Source organism: Nyctereutes procyonoides, unplaced genomic scaffold (assembly GCF_905146905.1).
Source record: "Nyctereutes procyonoides isolate TBG_1078 unplaced genomic scaffold, NYPRO_anot_genome, whole genome shotgun sequence".
Classification (NCBI taxonomy): Eukaryota; Metazoa; Chordata; class Mammalia; order Carnivora; family Canidae; genus Nyctereutes; species Nyctereutes procyonoides.
In genome coordinates this window covers 21,001,980-21,025,188 of record NW_026575128.1, presented here as the reverse complement: position 1 = coordinate 21,025,188, position 23,209 = coordinate 21,001,980, and the positions used below count along the sequence as shown (strand labels likewise).

Below are 23,209 nucleotides of genomic sequence, written 5' to 3'. Positions count from 1 at the left end.
CGGATTTCTGGCTAAACTATGATTGATAGATCACTGAACACAAAAGCCAGCTTCTGGAACAAGAGCAGCTGCCCCAGGCTCCCAGTTGAGAGGACGGTGGTGATGTTTGTTCCAGGGAAGGGGACACACGCGTGGAAGCACCTGGGGAGAAGGGCAGCCAGCTGCTTCCATGTATCACAGAACAGACGGCGGCTGCCTTGCTTGGCTGCTGCTAGATCCGCGGACCCACCGTCAGAAAAAGAAAGAAAGATGGTTTAAAAGCAGATTGTGGAAAAACTGTTCGACGGTTCTACAAAGCGCAGGAAAACCGGCACATGTCTTCAGCAAGGGAAGAAGACACGTCTTCCCGTCAAGGGTTCCTATTCGTTGTAATGATCTTTATATTGTTGAATGCATAGTAATTTTATTATTTGATAAAGTAATCCAAGTTATTGTTGTTGTTGTTGTTTTTCCAAATTAGAGAAATAGAGACTCTGATCCAATAAAAAAAAGAAATCTAAAAAAATATAAAAAAGGATTCTTTGGTCATGTGTTAGGGCCACGTGCGCTTGGGTGCTCTGTAAAATGCGTGTTCAATAAATGCTCATGACATCAATGATACACTGGTAATCCCCAATTTTAGCACGCGTGCCTTTCTAAAAAGAGGCTATGGCGATAGCCATGTCTTAAGGTCATTTTAATATTCTTCAGAACAATATTTTTCGACACAACGGTTAGTCTAACTCTCTGAATTTATTAAACGAGCTGCACACAGATACGGGATGGAAGTTGCTGGGACGACCTCTCAAACCCAATGAGGCAAAAAGCCAAAGGTCTCCATCGGCACCTGCTCCCCGCCCCCCGTCTGTCCTTCCCCCTCTCTCCCCCACACGCCCACCCCCCTCACAATTATTTTGCCTCCCTCTTTCGTGATGCCAGCTCCTTCCCTCATTAGTCGCTGGCCGCATGTTCCAGCATTTGGGTGAAGATAATTTGTAGAACGCGCTTGTGTGCTGAGCGTCCTCTTGCTTTCCCGAGAGCAGTAGGCATTGTGAATGAGGTCCCTCTGAAGGGTCACGCTTCTGACCTCGGTCACGAATGCTGGAAATCACTTGGACGCTGAGTGTTGTAAAAGTTTTATGGTGTGATGCAAGTGTCACTAAAGTCTTAATCTTTGCAAATGGTGCCATATAATAAATACGCTTTATTAGAATAAGTTCCAAGTCTCAGGTTCCTAATAAATGTGCGCACGGGATTTAGTTTGCCTTCTCACAGCGTTGCTTTGTGCACTCAGGTCCCGGCGGATTACAGAGGGGGCAAGGTTACAGATGATCCAACTGTCACTGCGACAGATCATTATTCTCTGCAAAACAATGTCCCTCCTCCCCTCTCCTCTCCTCCCCCCTCCTCCCTCCCTCCTCTCCTCTCCTCTCCTCTCCTCTCCTCTCCTCCTCCTCTCCTCTCCTCCCCTCCCCTCCCCTCCCCTCCCCTCTTCTCTGCATTCTCCACACCCAAAGTCATTTATATAATGTCTATCATTTGTAACACGCTGCGCAGGTCCTTATCACCCCTGCTATTTGCCAATCTGCTGGGCTCCCAGCTTCCATCCTCTCTTCTTTAATCTGTCTTCTTTTTTTTTTTAATTTTTATTATTATTTATTTATGATAGTCACACACACACACAGAGAGAGAGAGAGAGAGGCAGAGACACAGGCAGAGGGAGAAGCAGGCTCCATGCACCGGGAGCCTGACGTGGGATTCGATCCCGGGTCTCCAGGATCGCGCCCCGGGCCAAAGGCAGGCGCCAAACCGCTGCGCCACCCAGGGATCCCCCTGTCTTCTGTTCTATTACCAAAGCAATGTTTAGAACCTGCAAATCTAGCCAAGGTAAGTCCCCTGCCCAAACACCTCCGGTAGCCCCTCATTATCTGTGTGATCAAGTTTTAGCTTCTTACAAAGATAAATAGGCCTCGGCCTCTAGTTTTTCTTGCCCTTCTTATTCTAATCCCGCCATTCTGCATAGAGCCCCTGAAGTCATCATTTTTGTTATGCTGTTCCATGGTTCACCTGCCGCTTCCTTAATTTTGGATGTTCTCCATCTAAGCACACGAGGAACTTCTATTCACCCTTCTAGAGGCAGCTTAAGAATCTCCTCCTTTTGGAAGCTGTCTCCTAATCACTTCCTCAATGGACTCCCTACTTTATCTAGTATGTGACTCTACCACTATTTTACTGTCATTTATATGGGTAGATGGCTCTCTCTACTAATGGCCTGTGAGCTTCCTGAGATCAGAAACGATCTTTTATTTATCTTCTGGCCAATGGGTCTTAGTACATACTTATTAATACTTGTTGAAATAGGGGATTCCTGGGTGGCTCAGTGGTTTAGCGCCACCTTCAGCCCAGGGCGTGATCCTGGAGACCGGGGATCGAGTCCCACGTCGGGCTCCCTGCATGGAGCCTGCTTCTCCCTCTGCCTGTGTCTCTGCCTCTCTCTCTCTGTGTCTCTCATGAATAAATAACAATCTTTAAAAAAAATACTTGTTGAAAGAATGAATGAGTTTGTTGATGATGAATAAAATACTGTGAGATGCACCAAAAAGTTGTATCCTTGTTCATATCCAAAAACATATTTCTGACATTAAATAGTGGATTTTTACCAAATATTTTTTATTTAGATTGGACTGCAAATATATTTTCACTTGATGACAGTAATTATAGATCTATAACAAAATAAAAGCAGATAGAATATTTATTTTCTTATCAGAATGTCCTAAAGATTTACTTTTTGATGATAAGACTTTCGCTTTTTAACATATAATCCCTGTTTCTTAACATATTTAGTTGAGCAGCTGTTTAAGAATCAGATATTAAAAAAATTTTTTTTGATTTGACAGAGAGAGAGAGAGAGAGCACAAGCAGGGGGAATGGGAGAGGGAGAAGCAGGCTTCCTGCTGAGCAGGGACCCACTCCCCGGCTCCCTGGACCCTGCCCCTCCCCCCAATCCCTGTTGATACAGAGCTCAATCCCAGGACCCTGGGATTATGACCCGAGGTAAAGGCAGACGCTTAACCAACTGAGCGACCCAGGTACTTCAAGAATCAGGTTTTTTAACCCCAATTTCCACTCAGTATGGGAAACTCTGGAGCTCTTTTCCATACTAGAAGACAAGAGCATTCAGAGCCAGGGAAGAATGCTGGATGGGTTTAGTTATCAGGACTGTGGGAATTGGGAAGTTGAGGGCATTCCTTAGCAGTCTCTTACTCTATAGTGTAATTCTCAAAACAAACTCTATAAAGCCTCTCCTTACCTGGAACAGATACAGTATATCAACACTGCAAAGTGAAGACTAGAAGTTATAAAATTCAAAGGTGATAGCTCATACTTGTACCCTGAAGTCTATATTTGCTCTGTTAAATTTTAAGCCATTCTATCAGCAATTAATTAGTACTTGCTCCCAATTATGCTGCATCCAAACCAATTCCTCCACCACTGTTAATTTTAAACTCTGTAGGAGCTAAAAGGCCAGCTACCTGTTATAGAAATAAAAGTCCAGGTTCTTAAAGGATTTTATGGTCTAGAGTGAAAGTCCAATATCAGAAGTCCTATATAGGAGTTCTCTGGAATCAAAGCAAGTCTATGTATATACCCCCATGACTCTATGGAGCCCTTTGAAATGTTTTACAAAATTTTTTTTGCATGTGTGCATTTTGTCATGGAAAAGATCTTAAAAATCTATCAGTTTGTTCACATGTAACCCTCAAAACGTTAAGACTGGTCAGGTGAGATGATAATGTATATATGTTGGGTTATGGGTACAGGAATATCCCATAAAATACCAAGTCATTTTATGTTCTTGGGTATTGTCATAGGTTATGATTTTTAATCATTTCCTTTTTGTCTGTTTTAAATGACATAATGGCTGTTATTTCAGTATCTTTTCTTCTTGTATTGATTGTGCAAGTCCAGTGATTTCTTTAGCCATAGAATGGTAAGCTAATAAATGCATTCTAACTGACCCCAATCTATACGGGTTCATCTGTACATATGAAAAAAAATACATAAAAAATAAAATCTTCTTTTTAATAACACCACTTACTTAATAGTCTCAGAATACTCATAGTTTGGAGTTTTACTGACTTTTTTTTTTTTAATTCATATATATAGAGAGAGGCAGAGTCACAGGCAGAGGAGAGGCAGGCTCCATGCAGGGAGCCTGATGTGGGACTCAATCCTGGGTCTCCAGGATCACACCCCTGGCTACAGGCGGTGCTAAACCGCTGCGCCACCGGGGCTGCCCGTTTTACTGACTTTTATTAAACCAAACAGAAAAATAAATAAAATAAAATAAACCAAACAGAACTGCAAATTAAGCAAGAGAGGCAGAATCAGGGAGAGTAACTTCCCTTTGATTTCCAAGTCAGTTTAGTCTCCACCGTAGGCAACAACAGACTAATGGTATATCTAGTCAGAATAGTTGATATATGTAAAATATTCTTTCGTTCTCCAAGTATACATTATATTATATTCTTTTTTTTGTAAATTTAAGAATGGAATTTGGTTTTCTCTTAAATACCTAGTGAATTGAGTCATGTAATGTTGAAGATTTATTAATTTATTCATATAATTTTCTGCATAAAAAATAAAAATTATGGTCATAGAGTTCAGCCTGGTTTTAGTGTTTCTAGGTTTTTAAGCATATAAATTTGTTCTTTCATTTTAAGAATTTCACCCAATGAAAGCAGGCCAAAGGCAAAAGAGTTAAAGTTGACTATATATATCAGAACAGCCCCAAATACTACCAAAGAGAAATATCTTTAAATGACTGAATATTGATGACCACACACCATACTAAGATGATATTAGAAGAATCATACATCAGTTTCTTACCAGAGGATCCCCTTCTGTGTCATTTTGTGGAATGTGCTTTGAGGTTGTGGCTTCCTTAGTGGATATGCAGCCCTCATACCCAACATCTTCTGGTCGCAACTGAAGTAACGCTGGACCATCCTGAGGCAGAGATGCTGAACTCCATGGGTATGTGTCAAGCACCCACTTTGAGGGGTCTTCCCAAGGTGCCCGTTTCCCATACATCTAAAAAATGATCACATGTTTAATACGTATAGAATACATTTCTATTCAGTAAAATAGGTGGCCGTTAATTGAGTGATTCCATTGTACATTGAGTTCTTATGGGACTTTCCAGGGAATTGTGTCCATATACAGTTTTCCAGATTGTAAATATATGTCTGTCTACGTACTCTCTTTAACCTCGAAGGAGAAGCAAAATAAAGAAGAACATCTAAAATAGATGGTCAGCATTTGGGAGAGAGTAAGAGGGAGGTTTATTTTAAATACATATAGAAATCACTGCCCACATTTATCTTTATTAGTAATTCTATAAACCAAAAGAAAACTCAGTTGAGAAAGAAAAGTTCCAATGATGGAGAATTGAAAAAAGCCACGCTAGACACTAAATAGAGTTCTCTACTAAAGTGCACTTTGGAAAAATGATAATTAAAATCACAGACCTTTTCTCTGCCAACCTCACTCTAACTCAAATTTTCTTTGAAAATAAAAATACTTTCTCTGATAATCATTTTCTTTGCATTAATTTCCTCTAATAATCTCATTGCTTCCTGTAGAAACTCTTTTTAGGTGTTTATTTATAAGGCCAGAGGTAAAAGAAGAGGAAAAATGGGAAATGAAAGCATTAATGTTGTCAGGATTCAAATGCAAGCAGAGTCAGTAAGAAAGAGATGAGAAAGGCTAGTTAAAGCACTGGGAGTGAAGTAGAGGGGACAAGATGAATATAAGTTATGTTAAAAGGTTCTAAGCTGTGGGCACATGGCTGTGGTTAAGCATCTGCCTTTGGCTCAGGTCGTGATCTTAGGGTTCTGAGATCGAGTCCCGTATCAGGCTCTCTGCATGGAGCCTGCTTCTCCCTCTGCCTATGTCTCTGTCTCTCTCTGCGTGTCTCTCATGAATAAATAAATAAAATCTTTTACAAAAAAAGTTTTTAAGCTGGAAGCAATCTTGAAGCCAAATTAGGCAGGGCACACTGAAGAGACAGAGGTGGAATGGACTTTGTAAACAAGGACTTTCTTTTCTAGAGAAAAGCTAAAATGAAGAGAAGAGAACAGTAACATGGGCAAACTAGTCCTTTGATGTACTTCCCGTCTGCCTTGACCTACTCTTTTGAGGCCAGTTCTGGTTACCTGGTGCCTATTTGGTCCCAGATAGCTTACTGTGAGGTGTTCTACATGGCTCATTGTGATTCAGTGAGACAAAAGCAAAATGGTGGACACTGACACCATGAAAGGCACACAGATTGCTTTGGAGTTATCTTTTGGGTTTCTCCAGGAGGAACTGAATGAGTTTGTGTCAGCCTTGCCTTGAGAAAGAGAGAGAGAGAGAAAGAGAGCAAGCGAGTGAGTGAGCACCAGGTCCTGATATCTGTGTATTCCTTGGGAGATGACAGCAGGGGTAACAGTCACCTTGTTTTGGAGCAAAAGTTTTCCCTCAGTTAAAAACCTACTTTATAGAACTATAAGACATAGGCTGCTGTACAACTTAAGCTAATCGAAGGAAATGTGTAATTCTTGGAAAGTAAATGTTACAAAAAGAACATGCAGGCTAGAATCGACTGATGCTAGCCTTTTAAAGATTCATCAAGGATAGTAAAATTGGAATTGACCAATAAAATGCTAAATAGGCCCAATTCTGTATTTTGGTGTAAAATAGGTATTATAGAAAATAATTGAAAGAATATTTAAATATTAAAATATTATAAAATATTGTAAAATTATAACATACAAAATATTTAAATATTTAGAATACTATAAATTGATTGTTGACATTTCAATAAAGGTAGAATCACCAGATTAAAAATCAGAATCCTTTGTATCACCAGTGGGTTTTTTTTTTTTTCTAGAACATCTGCCAGAGAGTATTCCCCATATGTTTCCTCATCAAAGCATTCATTTGAAATGAGATTTTTCTATTCTTCTCAACTCGGATGTTCATCTTTGCAATCAGGCTTTGTTTTTTCACTTCTTGCTCCAATTCAAGGTTCTTTGTTACCAGTAGATCCAAGGGAATAGTTCAAAACATACATGATTCCTTTTCTTCCTTTTCTTACAGAAAACATATAGGGACGACCCCAGGAATATCACCTACCAACGGACTTGTGGCAGAGCACATCCTTTAGTAGCAATGAGAACTGTCCACCCACTAAGGGTTTTCCTGTCTTACCTCTCCCTGTGTTCTGGATGTCCCCCCTACACTCGCTACATCGTGGCTGATTCTGCACTTACACTATCTTGCTCCTTAACATCTAGAACCACAGCAAGAAACAAGACATTTTTAATCCCTCTTCAAAATAATTTTGTTTTAGTCTGGGAAACTGATATTACTCTAATGGTTATACTTTTGCTTGAATAGAAGCTGTATAAAATTATCATTCTCAGGACAGTGTTTTATAAATAGTATCAATTTAATTGTTAAAAAGGAACCTATGCACTTTTAAAAAATGAAATTTAAGAGGTAAGTATTCTTAGATATTACTTTTTTGAGTTTGTAAAATCCTCTTTTTCTTTATATGTACGAGTAAACAAATATGAAATAAATAGGATTTTATATGTAAAGACTTGGATGATAGCTTATTAAATACTGAAACTATCTGAAGAGGACAAATAATTTATTTAAATATTAGTTTTAAAAATTATGACTTCTAGAATGTTATAAATATTTACAAATTTCTTTTTCATATACAGTGATTGAAATTGTGAGACTCAACTCACATCTTTGCATAAGAGTTTTAGAGGAATCCAGAAAATGGATATGTTATTCTTAAAAAATAAAAACCTTTGGTACAGTCTTTTATTTTGTTGGAACCAAAAGAGAATAAATGATCAAGACCCATGTTAACATGCCTGACTTATAAGATAAAGAAATGTCCAATTAACTAGCTATCAATTGACTGCTATTACCTACAGCAGTAAGTTTGTTTGGCCTTAAATGGGTAGTTGTTAGAACAAAGGTTTTCTCCTTCTCCTACATATTTAGTCTCAGAACAGAATATGTAATAAATAGTTACATACTAGTTGATCTTTAAAACCTTACCAGCATCTTTATATAGCTCATGCCTTCAGTTTTCTGTTATAAATACCCAGAGAAAAGAGTATTTTTTTTTTTTTTTACTTTAAAGGACAATTTTGCTTGCTTTTAAATAGTAAAGAAAATTGAGTACGATACCTGAAGACCTTCTCTCACTGCTTCTAGAATGTAAGGTACCAAAGAATAGTTCCAGAGGTCCATGAACCATACTCTAGAACCTTCCACATCCATAGGGCAAGGAAGGAAAAGTCGGGGACCTAAGAAGAAGCAAACCATTTTGAGAACCATTACGTTTAACCTAGACACATAAATAGCCAGACATCATTTTGAGGGATTTAATAATATGTCTTACAGGATTCTTAAACAATTATAATCTTGAGCAGCTTGATTGTCACAAAGTATGTTTTACTGGAGACTCAATCTACTGAACTCTTCTTCCTTTTACCCTAAAATCTTAATCTAGAACGTAACATATTAGAGTTATGAGAAACCTTAAAGGTCATAGTCTAGTTAACCTGCCCCATTTTATAGATGATGAAACTGTGCTGAAGTAAACTGCCAAATATAAAATATGTCATTATTTGAAGAGTAGGACTCAGCCTTGGCCTTCTGATCTCAAATGTAAAATTCTTCTTTTTCATTTACCTTGTATCTTTAGTGAGTACATCTTTATGATCCATCACAATGGGAAAGAGACTTTTATACACTCAATTTAAGAAAGATTAGGAAAATAAACATCTTTATGGCAGCTAAAGAGAAGTAATTCAGTTTTGCCTTAATGAAAAATATGAAACACTTCAATTATCCATGAAACACCCAAATTACCTCTAACTAAAATCTTCTCTCACAACTACGTTTGATGTGAGCCATTGGCTAAAATTTGTTTTTAGGATAAAAAGAAACTAAACAGATACAGTGTATTTCAAATGCTTATTTGATTTTTAAATATTTGTCTTTATTAAACTCATGTGATTTCAGTCAAACCTTAGTAAACCACAATTGTCAGCCAAAATGAATCTAATCAGATATATAAAGCTTAGAAGAAGGCAAACTTTCAGAAGAAAAAAAAGAAAACTTAAATCTTTGGAAGCCTGAAAAAAAATGAGCTTTACTTGTTATTTTCTACCATCCAATCTGGCCATCTTTACCACATACTCTTAGTTCCTGGAAAATGGCATATTGCAGTTTTGGAACTCACCAATGGTAACATCAGAAGAACTGTGTGTTTCCAAAAAACTGTTGAGATGATGCCATGTCTTAGGAATCCAATCTATAATTTTTACTAAGTCATTATTGCGTATATTCCTTTCTATTTCCATCTCTATCAGTTTCCTTCGAAGATATCTGCCTAAAAATCCTTTCACTGGTTCTGTGTGGTTTGCGCAGAGCACCCACCTACAAAAAGACAAAAAAAAAAAATCAGAAATCTTTGAATAATTAAGTTTGAAGTCTAGAGTATTCTCTTTTCCAATATAAATTAAGAATATTCCTATTTCAATTGATGGCTCATTTTAATGATCAAAGGGTTAGGAGATCTATTAGCATTAGAGGTAGACAAAATAACTAACTTTTTAAGCTAAAGAGAAGCTCATGTGCGTCAGAAGTGAGTGGGAGTATACACACTGAGTACTCTTTTGTAGGAGAATCACAAATCCTGAAATAGGAACTCTTCACATTCCTCACACTTTGAAGAAAAGTGCTCTACTTTAGCTGGTGACATAGTGAGCAGGACCAACATTTCTTTCCTTTTTCTTTCTTTCTTTCTTTTAAGGAAATACTTCTGATTACAGGTGGAGGATTACCAAATGTCTGCTTGAGGAAGTGTCAGAAGAAGTGAGAATTATTTTCACACCACAGGTTACCACTGGCAGGATGTGTCAATGTGCAAATGGAAAAACACTAATGTAACTGAAAGCAAACAGAAAGAGACAACACAACAAACAAACAAAACGTTTCATTTCATTTCTCTTTACCTGAAATTGTGATGCAGCTCTAGATTTGGTGATGAAGAAACTCCCTGATTCATTGTTCCAATAATATATGGACTGGAAAACAAAATAACATATGCAGATGTGCTGAAGGTAAAAGATATCAGTCTATTAAAATTGTCTTAAAAACAATTTAGGTAAATATGGATACTTCCATTTTAACATTAGGTTAGAAGGGTAATTTTGTAATGTTAGATTGAAAAATGACAAAGATCATTGAGCTGGAAATTTTGATTTGGGGCTCTAATTTCAGCTCAGGCATCCTAGGAGAATCATTTTACCTTTCTGAGCCTGAGTTTACCCATCTATAAAATAAAAAGGTTAGATAGAATAATCACAGAAAACTCATTTCACTCTAACATCTTATGACTCTTATGATTATAATCAAATTCATTAATTTTTCCTCTTTTATTATTTCATAGAGATTTTAAAGTTTCTCAATGACATTAAAAGATTTATATTCTTGTTTCAATGCCTTTTTCATGATCTACTTTTAACATTTAAAAAATCCCTAGTAGAGATTAATTGGGATATTGCCCCAATAAAACTAATATTTAGGTTGTTCTTATATGTCCTTCCTTTAGAGGCCATACTATAGTGAATACTTAGTGGGTTTTTAGATTTCTTTTATACCCTACTTCAATCTTTGCTTTCATTATAAATAATTAAAAATTAGACTCAATAATGGAGAGAGATATATCTAAATGCATTAAATTTATCTTTATATAGGAAGGTTGAATTCAAACTTTGATGTGGAGGAAAAAAAAAAAACAAAACCAGAGCTCTAGACCTTCATTTTAATTCTTAATTTCTTTGATTCAAACATTCTGTCATTGATCTACGTCTCCCAGACCATCAGCATATCTGCAGAAGCTAATGCCATCATGTAAATTATGTTTTCATAACAGTTACCTGGGACATAATTGCTGAATGAATAAATAGATGTTCCAAGAAATGCACAGGAATTTTTTGGGAAATATGTTATAATATTAATGAAGTCTTTAAAAGGCATAAAGACACAAGAAAACAAATCTGATGATTTTTTCATATTTCATCACTCAAAATATTTCATAAGCATACCATTTGTTGTATTTACAGTTGAGAAAGCCATTGAAGATATCACTCAAAGAGCCCACATGATGAAGATTATCAAGAATTATTACAACAGGGAGTTCTACACCATTATTATCAGCACTGCACTGTTCAGCCAGGTTAGCTAGATACTGTTGCAACTCCTTGAAAAAAAAAAGAAAACAAATACATCAATGATGAGTTTAAACCATTGGCAAGCAACTCACAGTTTAGGAATAGCACACTTTGTCTGCCATCCAGTACCTCTGATCAAAACCCACAGGTCATTCCACTGATATAAAACAAAGCAAACACATATAATGCTGTGAGGATGTATTTTTTAAAGAAAAGAGCAAAGAGAAAAGCCAATACAGAACAGCTGCAGCAAATATAAAATTGTGAAAACAGTTTTAAATTGTTTCTCAGTTGTTGTCTCCCCTTAAAAAAGGCCAAAAAAAAAGGGGGAGGGGGAATGAGAGTTTTGGATATGAGCTCTTATAACAAACCACAAATACTAAGACTTCATTCTTGCTTTTGGTATTACAATGATAAAAGTGGATTTTAGCAAACCTTATAATTTTCCGGTATAGAATAAATCCAAAATGGCACACCTAAGTTTCCACTAATACTTTAAATGTTTTAATTGCAATTCATTTCAGTAGGGTGCATTAAACCATAGCCCAAGGATTTGGATAGAAGTGTGGTTATTTACTTATTTATAATCTGCATGCAACTTCTGTGATTTTAAACAAAGACAAAATTTGTTATATTCACTGGGTCACTTGACATTAGCATTTCTTGAGTTTTTTTTTTTTACAGGTATTATTCCTTTCTAATAGCTTTTAATCTAAATATGATAACCAGTTTGCTGATTGACTGCTCTCACAGATGGATAGGCCAGGAACACAATTAGGTTTCTTAAAATTATCCTAATCAGTAAGAGCATTTCCATAATATTTGCATACTTACAATGACATTTTCAATTTGTAAATCTTGCTCAGGGTTAAAAAACAATTCCATGATTCCAATTTCTGGAATCTGCCAGGTGAATATGTGAACCACTTACCCTAGATGCCACCTCCTTCTGTCTGTAATACTAATTATATTTTTATTTTTTCAAGATTTTATTTATTTATTGACAGAAAGAGAGAGAGCACCAGCAGGGGGAGCAGCAGGCAGAGGGAGAGGGAGAAGCAGGCTCCTTGCTGATGGGCTCCATCCCAGGACCCTGGAACCATGACTTGAGCTGAAGGCTGAGGCTTAACCAGCTGAGCCACACAGGCGTCCCTATAATACTACATTTAGAACTAAAAGCAGAGAATGATAAAAACATTGCCCAGGGTTTTGAGGCATTTAGTAATATATTCACTTAAGTTAAATATAAAATTTATTAGAAAACTAATGCACTTTTGATCTTACATTGAACCAATCACACTGAATAAATATAGCCTAAATCAAAGAATTCAGAAAAATATGTTTAAACTAATGAATGCTCTGGAGAATTTCATTTATCTTAGAACACAAAAAATGGAATTTATACCAATAAAATAACTATATTAAGTCATGCATTCATTTATAAAATATTGACTGCCTATCTTCTATGTTCATAGCTCTAGACAATCCCCTGAGGTGTATAAAAATAATGAGGCATTATTCAAGTTAGTAAGTTTAATGCTAATTATGAACTGAATCAACTCCTTCTGAGTATAGGGGTTAAAAAGTATTCCCTTGTAGGCATTAAGAGTATCATGTTAGGCACTAAAATTTAAATATGATAAATCATATGAATACAATATCACAGTATATTAGGAGCTATGAGAGGTCAGGAGAGGAGATTTTGCCTAGGTGGTAGGTATCAAGGAAAGCTTTCCAGAGAAGGAAATGCTGGAGCTTGGGAGGGTGGTAGGTACATACATAACTAATAAATGTACAAAATACAATGTAAAATATCCCTTGAGAGAGGTTAAACAGAGACTTGGCCTGTAGGAGGAAGAAGGAGTAATTCCAACCGGGGGATTCTGATGAGGTGAGGTGAAATTTGAGATGAATTCTGAAAAATGAGTAGAATTCCAAATGTTAAGTATGCAGTTATTGATCCTTTCAAAACACCGTTAGCAAGTACCTGTTATGTTCCAGGTACTCTGGCACTAAGGATTCAGAGATTATTTCTCCATTCCAAGAATTTAGAGTTGAGAAACAGAAAGGCAGGTCAATAAATAAATGAAATGCACAAAACACTATACAGAAACTTGAGAGGCACCTAATCCAGACTTGTTCAGAGAACAGGGAACTGGGGACAAACTACTGAAGTGCAAGTAATAAAGAGTGAAAGCTGGAAGGTATGAGCGTGTGATGTGTTTGGGGAAATGAAACGCATTCCATTGTTGCAAGAGAAATTGCACATGGTAGTGCTGGTTGTAATGAAAAAGAAAATAGATCTTGAATCCATGCACAAAAAAGTTGGATCTTTCTATATAAACAAACGTGAACCATTGACACATATTTTTTTTTCAGTAGGGAAAGAGCAAATTTATTTATCAAAGGAAACATAAATATGAAGGAGATGATGGTTAATTAGAAACGGGAAAAGCATTCAGAAGCCTATTGCCCAGAATAGAGGGTTACGTGTGTGTATAAAAAAAAACAAACAGGGATCCCTGGGTGGCGCAGCGGTTTGGCGCCTGCCTTTGGCCCAGGGCGCGATCCTGGAGACCCGGGATCGAATCCCATATCGGGCTCCCGGTGCATGGAGCCTGCTTCTCCCTCTGCCTGTGTCTCTGCCTCTCTCTCTCTCTCTGTGACTATCATAAAATAAAAATAAAAAAAATTAAAACAAAACAAAACAAAAAAAAAACAAAAAAACCAAACTGTGATTCATGGTTAAAAAAAAATTAAAAAGGCATACATCACAGATTTTGTTCAGAGCATGTAAACCTTACTTGCTTACTTGTACCAATGGGAAAGACCTTCTGGCGGTAGGCTTATTTGCTATTAACCTTTTATTTTTAGGAGTAGGTAATGTTTTGATGCTTCAAAATGCAAAAAGAGCTTTCCAAATAGAGAGGAAAGAATAATCAAAGGCATAAACACAAAAAAGATGTGGAAGGAAAGAAACTAGTAGCATATGTTTTGGGAATATAAATAATGTTAAGTAAGTTGGAAAGAAGAGTTTGTAATCCTGAATGATTTGAAAGGTTACTGGACTTTTCCTGTTAGGCAACAAAGGAACATTGAATGTTCTGTCTGGAGTTCTGAGTAATGTAGTTAGAATCATGATTTCAAAGTGTGGTAAGTATATTGTAGAGGAGGAAGAGAAACCCGTCAAGAGAATAACAAAATTGTGGAAGCCAAGGGACATTACGGGACTAATAGGATAGTAGAGGTGTGGGGAGATTTTTGACCCAGTATGAAAAGCAATAGAAAAACGTTGCGGATTTAATGCAGTCAGACTTTAATAATGAAAAGATATTCTATTTTCCAGGAGGTGAAGGAATAAGTCAGAAAGAGAGAAGGATGATTTAACAGAAGTTGTGAATCAAGCAGTTAGAAAACAGATGCTGTCATCTAAGAGATAAAAGAGTGTTACCTTTGATGGGAGGGTGGCGATAGCAGAGATGGAAGGAAGAAGATGGATTTGATGCTTTTAGAGTTGAAACTGGGTTTTCTAAACATGTGTACTTAGCATGCTAATAGAAACATACGTGTATGCTAAGGGAGGGGCCTACTATTCAGGAGAGTGGGCGTGGCTAACGGGGTCCAATTGGAGTCAATACACGATGACTCGAGGGGGGTCATCCAGGCGAGAACAGAAGAATGTTGGGTCACAGTTTCATTTACTGGTAGGTGATGGAAAAATAGTCAGTGGGTGAGACTGAGAAGGAGCTTGCTAGAGGGTAAGAAGGAAATAGAGAACAATAATCATGAAAATTAGAGGAATTTCTGAAAGGGGAAGATTATAACAATTTGCTATACCTAAGCAATAAAAGAGAGAGACAGAGAAAAGATGCAAAGGGCACTGCACTTGGTAATTAAGACATCACTGAGTGATTCTGGAAAAGTAGGGCCATTAGATTCTATCAGGATTCTCATCTTGAGAAGGGTAGTAGACCTCTTTGGGAGTCTGATGAAAGCTATGGACCAGGTGTATGTGGCAATAGGCATACACAAATAATTTTGTCATGTAACTTAAGAGTTTTTCTTGGATCCCTTTGAAATCACTTTATGATCCCCACTGTAACTTAACAGAGGTTAAATCTTTGAAGTACTGATACATTAGCATTAAAAGTTTCATGTCTAAGATCTAATTAGGCAAAAGAAAACAGGTATGTGCACCAGATGGACACTGATAATGAGATGAATCCCATACTTTGAAAATACACAGAGAACTCAGGAGTCATAGAAAAGCTGTTGATCATTGCCTTCTCCGGTTTTGACTCTAGACACATCAAAAATGAATCTGCCAAGACCAGTTTTTTGATCTTTTCCTACCTAACATTCCAAGTGTTTTCAACTGGCCACATATTATTTACTAAATTCATCTCTAGCCTTCTGGGCCTGCTATATCAAATGTCACAAAGTGTAATCGCTTATGTGTACTGCTCTTGATCAAAATATTCCAGCTGGCAGCTTGAGGGAGGGCTTGAAGAGTAGGAAGAGGGACAGGATGCAAAATGCAGAGCGACCAAACACATGAAAAGATTTTTTTCATTTGATGGTTTTAATGTTCGATTGTTTTTTTTTTTTTGAATCAGTAAGTGCTTTTTTGGCTTTGTCTCTTCAGTGCTATCTATGGCGTAGCATAATGCACGTCAGCCACTGCACAGCTTCATTTTTCAGGGACGGGATTTATTAGTTCATGCCTCATTCACACTTGCCGTTAGTAGATCTACACAGCTAGCAGCTGTCCCTCAGACAATCTCAACTAGTCATCCCTATTCCTTTATACCATTCTCACCCACCCCGCCCACCCCCCATCACAAAAAAGCAGAGCAATAATAAACAAATGAAAACCACTGTGGATTTTCTGACAATTTGGCAAGAATTAGGCTAAATTCTCTAGCAACAATTGTACCCAGCACTATTGACAGCTCATTCATATCTTAAAAACAGAAAGAATAAACATGTCAGTTGTATTTTGTGCTTCCTTGGTGCCGAATGCCACACAATGTGTCCCTGGGTTTTTTCCTATTACTGCCTCCTAGCATCATTAATTCTGTTCCAACACTCTTGGCAATGCTTTATTTTTTCATTATTTTGTAATAGCAAACATTATACTGACCTATTAACGACATAAGTGATTTTATTCAGAAAAAGAAGAAAATAAAAGTGTTGGTACTATTTGGTCATATTTTTTTTAAGGTTCCTATGATAGTATTAAGAACAGCTCCAAACACTAAACAACTTTTTAACTGAAATAAAAAGAACCTGTATGTAACAGTAGATTTGGGGTGAGGCAAATTTTATTAGTGTAAGTAATTTTGTAAGTGTAAATTTTATCAGTATAAATTAACCAACTGTATCATACCATGTTCAGCTACATCCTAATGAAGCCCAAATCACTCTACTTGATTCAAAACTTGATTTTAAGTGATTCTCAACTTTGTCAAAATGACACTGTTTCCTGTAATACATCTATTCTTCTTTTACCAACCACTTGCTTTTTTTCCCCCCCACAAGGAAGTCACTTCTGAAGAGCTGTCATGCCAACATTGGGGGAAATCCAAGGAACACACAGAGGATGGCTAAGGGACATAATCCTTTCATCATTCTGGCTGAGAAAAAAAAGAATGGTGGTAAAACGCTTTTTAAATAACATTCTGAGGAGACTCAGAATTCACAGGAGGCATTAAACATGTAGGCTGAAGCAAACCAACGACTACGCTCTTAGTACTTCTGCTTAGAAAAGATTCAAATATTCAGCCTCAGGTTACGTGTCTATTCAGTTGAAATGAGAATGGGTGGGTCAATCACAATTTGAATGCTGCCATGTTCCAAGGAAATATTTGGAATTCAGGTGCTATATTTGTTTAATTTTTAAAAGGTCCTAGCATGTTGTTTGTACTTCATTGTTCTTGAAAACTACAGTTTTGGACAAAGGTCTATGAGTGTGTTTGAGGGATGGGTCCATATGGGTTGTGATAGAAATCTTTATTGAAAGCAATTAAACGTTAATTATACATCTTATTTCTCTTTCTCTCTCTCTCTCTCTCTCACACACACACACACACACACACACTCTTAGCTCTTACCATGATCCTACTATTTTTCCCATATTACAGCTGGGAGAACCAAGGCAAAGGAAATTCCACAATCTGCCTTAGATCCCACAGTTGGTCACTGACAGGGACTAAATAAACTCCATTAAGAACATTTTTTTTTTTATTGAGAGACAACTGACATACATCGTTGTATAAATTTAAACTGTATAGCATGATGATTTGATTTACACCTATTGTGAAATGATTACCATGAAAGATTTAGCTAACATCCATCTTCTCTTATATATCCCATAAAAAAAAAAAAAAAGAAAAGAAAGAAGAAAAAAAGGCCAAAACATTTTCTTGTGATGGGAACTCTTTGAATTTACTCCCTTAACAACTTTCCTATACATCATACAGCAGTGTTAGCTATGGTCATCATGTTGCCTATTATATCCCAAGTAATTATTTATCCTGTAACTGGAAATTTGTACCTTTTTAAAAAATATTTTATTTATTTATTCATGAGAGACACAAAGAAAGAGAGAGACAGAGACACAGGCAGAGGGAGAAGCAGGCTCCATGCAGGGAGCCCGATGCGGGACTCGATCCCGGGACTCCAGGATCATGGCCTGAGCCAAAGCAGATGCTCAACCACTGAGTCACCCAGGCGTCCCAAGTGTGTACCTTTTAACCATTTTTCTACAATTCTGGTCCCCCATCTTCTGCCTTAGGTAATTTTTTTTTTTTTTGAGATTCCACACAGTGAGATCACAGTTATTTGCCTTTCTCTGACTTACCTCACTTAGTGTAGTGCCTTCCAAGCCTATGGATTTTGAGGCAATTGGTAGAATTTCCTCGTTTATTTATGGCTGGATAATATTCCACTGTATGTGTACATACACATATACACATACATGTTCATCCATTCATTTCTTTATCCACTCACCCATCTGTGACACTTAGGTTGTTTCTAGGTCTTAGCTTAGCTAATGCTTCTATGAACATGGTGTGTTGCAGAAATTTTTTGAGTTTGTGTTTTCATTTCCTTTGGATATATTCCAAGAAGTGGAATTACTGGATCATATGGCAGTACTACTTTTAATTTTTTGAGGATCCTCCATTCTGTTTTCCATAGTGTCCATACCAGTTAACAATCCCACCAACAGTGTACAAGGGTCCCCTTTTCTCTACATCCATACCAACATTTGTTATCTCTAATCTTTTTGATGATGGTCATTCTAACAGGCATGAGGTGATATCTCACGTGGTTTTACCTTGCATTTCTCTAATGACTAGTGATATCGGGCATCTTTTCATGTACCTCGTCTTCTCTGGACAATGTCTATTCAGGTCCCTTGTCCATTTTTTAATTGGGTCATATGTTTTCTTGTTATTGAGTGGCATGGGTTTTTTTCTATATTTTGGATTCTAATCCCTTATCAAATATATATGAATTGTAAATGTTTTTCCCATTCTGTAGGTTGTCTTTTCACACTTTGCTGATGGTTTCTTTTGCTGTGCAGGAGTTTTTAGCTTGATGTATTCTCGCTTGTTTATTTTTTATTTTGTTGCTTGTACTTTAGGTGTCATATCCAAAAAATCATTACCAACACCCATGTCAAGAAGCTTTATTTCTATGTTTTCTCTAGGAATTTCATGGTTTCAGGTTGTATATTTAAGTCTTTAATCCACTGCAAGTAAGTTTTTTGTGAGTAATGTAAATATGTGTCCAGTTTTTTTCTTTTGCATGTGAACATCCAATTTTCCAGCATCATTTATTGAAGAGACTCCTCTGAGTATTCTTGCCTTCTTGGTCCAATATTAGTTGATAATATAGGCGTGGGTTTATTTCCAGGTTTTTGATTCTGTTTCAGTGTGTCTGTCAATTTTATGTGTCTACTGTTATGACAATACCATACTGTTTTGATGACTATATCTTTATAGTATAGCTGAAATTAGGAAGCATGATGTCTCCTTCTTTGTTCTTCTTTCTCAGCATTTCTTTGGCTATTCAGAGTCTTTTGTGGTTCCATATACATTTTATGAGGTTTTTTTTTTTTTTTGGCTTCTATAAGTCAATTGGAATTTTGATAGGAATTGCATTGACTCTATAGATAGGTTTTAGTAGTATTGACATTTTAATGACATTAATTCTTCCAACCCATGAACATGAAATACATATCCATTTATTTGTGTCTTCTTTAATTTCTTTCATCATTGTATTGTAGTTCTCAGAGTAGAGATCTTTTATCTTTGTAAATTTATTTCTAAGCATTTTATTGTTTTTGATCCTACTATAAAATGAGATCAACTTCCTTATTTCTTTTTCAGAAAATGCATATTTGTGTATAGAAACAAACTGATTTTATTATATCCTGCAACTTTACTAAATTAATTATTTAGATCTAATAGGTTCTGGTGAAGTCTTTAGGATTTTCTATACATAAAATCATGTTATCTACCTATAGAGAAAATTTTACCTCTTCCTAATTCTGATACATTTTCCTCTCCCACTCCTGCTCCCTCTCCTTTTCTCCTTCTTCTTCTTCTTTGCCTGATTGTTCTAGCTAGGACTTCTAGTACTATGCTGAAGAGAAGTGATGAGACTAGGCATCTTTGTCTTGATCACTGAGTCACCTAGGCGTCCCTAATTTGTTGAGAGTTTTTATGAGCGATGCACTTTGTCATATGCTGTCTCTGCATCTATTGAGATGGCTATATGATTTGTTTTCTTTTCTTCTATTAATGTGCCATATCACACTGATTAATTTCTGCATATTGAACTATCTTTGTATACTAGGGATACATCCCATTTGACCATGGTGAATGATCCTTTTAATGTGCTGAATTTGATTTGCTGTATTTTTTTTTTTTTGAGAACTTTTACATCTATACTCATCAGGGATACTGCCTACAGTTTTCTTTCTTCTTTCTTTCTTTCTTTCTTTCTTTCTTTCTTTCTTTCTTTCTTTCTTTTTTTTAAGATTTTATTTATTTAGAGGCAGAGACACAGGCAGAGGGAGAAGGCTCCATGTGGGGAGCCCAACGTGGGACTCGATCTCGGGTCTCCAGGATCAGGCCCTGAGCTGAAGGTGGCGCTAAACCACTGAGCCACCTGGGCTGCCCCAGTTTTCTTTTCTAGTAGCATCGTTTCTAGTTTGGGTAATAGGATGATGCTGGCCTCATGAGTTTTGAAGTATCCCTTCATCTTCAAATTTTTGGAAGAGTCTGAGAAGGATTGGTATTAATTTTTCTTTAAATGTTTGACAAAATTCACCAGTGAAGTTATCTGGTCCTGAGCTTTTCTTCTTTCTTGGGGATTTTTGGTTACTGATTCAATCCTCTTACTAATAAGAGGTCTATTTAGATTTTCTGTTTCTTCCTGATTCAGTCATGGTAAGTTGTATGTTTCTAAAAGCTTTTCCAGTGTGGTGGCATATTGTTGTTCATACCATTAAAAATGTTTTGTTTGCTAAACTACGTGTCTGGTTTATTTCAAGAATCCAATTCAAATTTTGTGAATTGCATTTATTTCTGAAAATTTGTAGGCCTGAAGTTTCGGAGAGACTGGGTCAGTTTAGATCATCTAAACAGGTTATCTTTGGAAGAATAACATGACCCAGTATCATATGGATTCCATCAAGGTATTGTCTATAACAGATGCAGCTTCCTAAGAGAAGCTGAGGTTGAATTGATTGAGAATGTAATGAGTACTTACAGGCAAAAATATTCTAGTGTTAGGAATATGTTAGGCATTCACTACTTTCTTTTTAGGATTCTTTGTTTTACTTATAATATGTGAAAGTACTGGCTAGGTTTTATAGCCCCCTCATGCCTATTTAATAGCTGAGAGTGTTCAAGCTGATTATTATGGTACATTAGGCCTTAGTTGATGGCAAAATGAAATACGGTTCAATTTCCTAAGGTTCTGAAGCAGAAATCCTATAGAAGTAAAATGTAAGCAAATTGCTACTCCTAGAATTTCTGCTTAGATTATTCTAATCATCCCCACATCCCCATTGTTGTAACACCCCAGGTAATTCCCACCTATTTAATATGACTCAGGTCAAGTATTGACTTTTTATAAAGCCTTAATTCTTCCAGGAAGAGTTCTATTTTCCCCTCTTGCTTCTACAGAAGAAAGGATAGACCTTTTTCTACTCCAACACTTCCCAAATGGATGTCTAAGAGAAATCAGACAATAGAGACTATCATTTTTTTTCTGTGTATCCCCAATGATTGGGAAGTATCTGATCACTGAATGTTACTGAATAGCCGTCTTGCTTAAATTCACAAAACAGGGTTTAGTCACCCACCAAATTTTAGTTTTAGTCAAAAAGATGGTGTGTTTTCATGTTCAAAATGGGTCTTACACAATCTTATATCTTAATTGCTTGAAACAGTTATGGATAAAGAGCAAAGGTTCTCTTAGGAGTTTGCAACTTACCTTACTTGACTTGTGGTCCACATTAAAAGTGGCAATTGCATCTTCTGTTTTTTTCCTCCCAGATTTGGTTATTACATATTCAGCAAGTTTGTTTGCTAAATAGGTCTTTCCAGTACCACTAGGTCCTGAGAGTATAATTCTGTGATGCTCCATCAACAAGTTAAAGTACCTTTGGGTAATTGGTTTAGGAATCAGTGTATCAAAAACAAAACTGTCCAAACTGTTTTCTTCTACTCCTGAAGGAAGAAACAAAGGGAATAATAGCATGTCTTATTGTTCTACAGAAGTTGGTATTTAAAATATAGTGTTAACCCACAACAGAGTTTTATGAGTCATAGGAATGCAGGCCTTGTAAAATGCCTTTCTTGGTATTTCTATCTTACAACCACATGTTGCCATTTTAAGACGAAAAAACATTCGTAAAAAGGTAGAGCGAACATCCAAATGAAGGTAAGCTATTTCCTTTTGTTCAGGCTTCCCTCCCCTGTCTACTTCATGTTTCCCACTTATGTTTCCAGAGAGAACTGAAAGAATTACTATAAATTCTATTATAATATCTTTCTTCTCTTTGGGGGTGGTAGGTTTGTAGAGTTTAAATGTAAATAATAAAATGTGCATTTTTTCCTTTTTCTTCCTATTTTCTCCTTCTTTTCATTTTCTTCTATCTCTCATTACAAATCCCAGCTGTACACTTAAGCTTTTGAAGAACAGAAATTGTGATATCTGGCAAGGAATTAAGAAATAAAGCAACAGAATCTCCTTTTACTAACCCAAGCACCTTAATCACAAAATCAAATGTTGGCAAATTCCTCTATTAATCTAGTTTATATAGACGGGCTCTGACTCTTTAACATATATGAACAAGGAATTATGGAGACAAGTATACTTTTGATATTCCGTTTGCCTATAATTAATCACTTCATCCAAAGCAAACAGATTTTCTTACCCCCAATTCCTAACATCTAGTGTCTATCCCCAGTGGATATTTATTGGGTATGCATATTTTAAAATCAAAGATACAGTGATGAATATATTACTTTGTGATATGCAATGAATTATTTGAATCCTCCCTAAATGAAGGATGATAATGGAGGAAACTGAGAGATTTGAAATTCCCTAAATCACATTCCTTTTTCTTGAGTCTTGGAGAATCTTCAAAATTACATCCCAAGTTTCACATCCCAGAAATCAAAGAATTTCATTTACTTGGATTTTAGTGTTCTTAGTAAGATTTTAGTGTTTTAAAAATAAATAATTGAGGTCTCTTTTCATACTAAAACTATCAATGTGGTTAGCATAGTTTCCAAATATGAAAATGTAAAGTGAAACTAGAAAGAAAGAAAGAAAGAAAAAGAAAAGAAAAGAAAAGAAAGAAAGAAAGAAAGAAAGAGAAAGAAAGAAAGAAG

At 36.4% G+C, this 23,209-nt stretch overlaps 1 protein-coding gene across 1 annotated transcript in view; it reads right to left on the bottom strand.

The window, feature by feature from the left end:
* The window catches only part of NAV3 (neuron navigator 3), a 357,285-nt gene that overhangs the window by 3,200 nt on the left and 330,876 nt on the right, over window positions 1-23,209 (bottom strand). Inside the window, 6 exon segments of the mRNA XM_055341892.1 lie at window positions 4,870-5,073; window positions 8,236-8,354; window positions 9,296-9,492; window positions 10,071-10,142; window positions 11,166-11,320; window positions 21,804-22,039. Of these exon segments, the coding sequence (XP_055197867.1) occupies window positions 4,870-5,073; window positions 8,236-8,354; window positions 9,296-9,492; window positions 10,071-10,142; window positions 11,166-11,320; window positions 21,804-22,039 (983 nt within the window).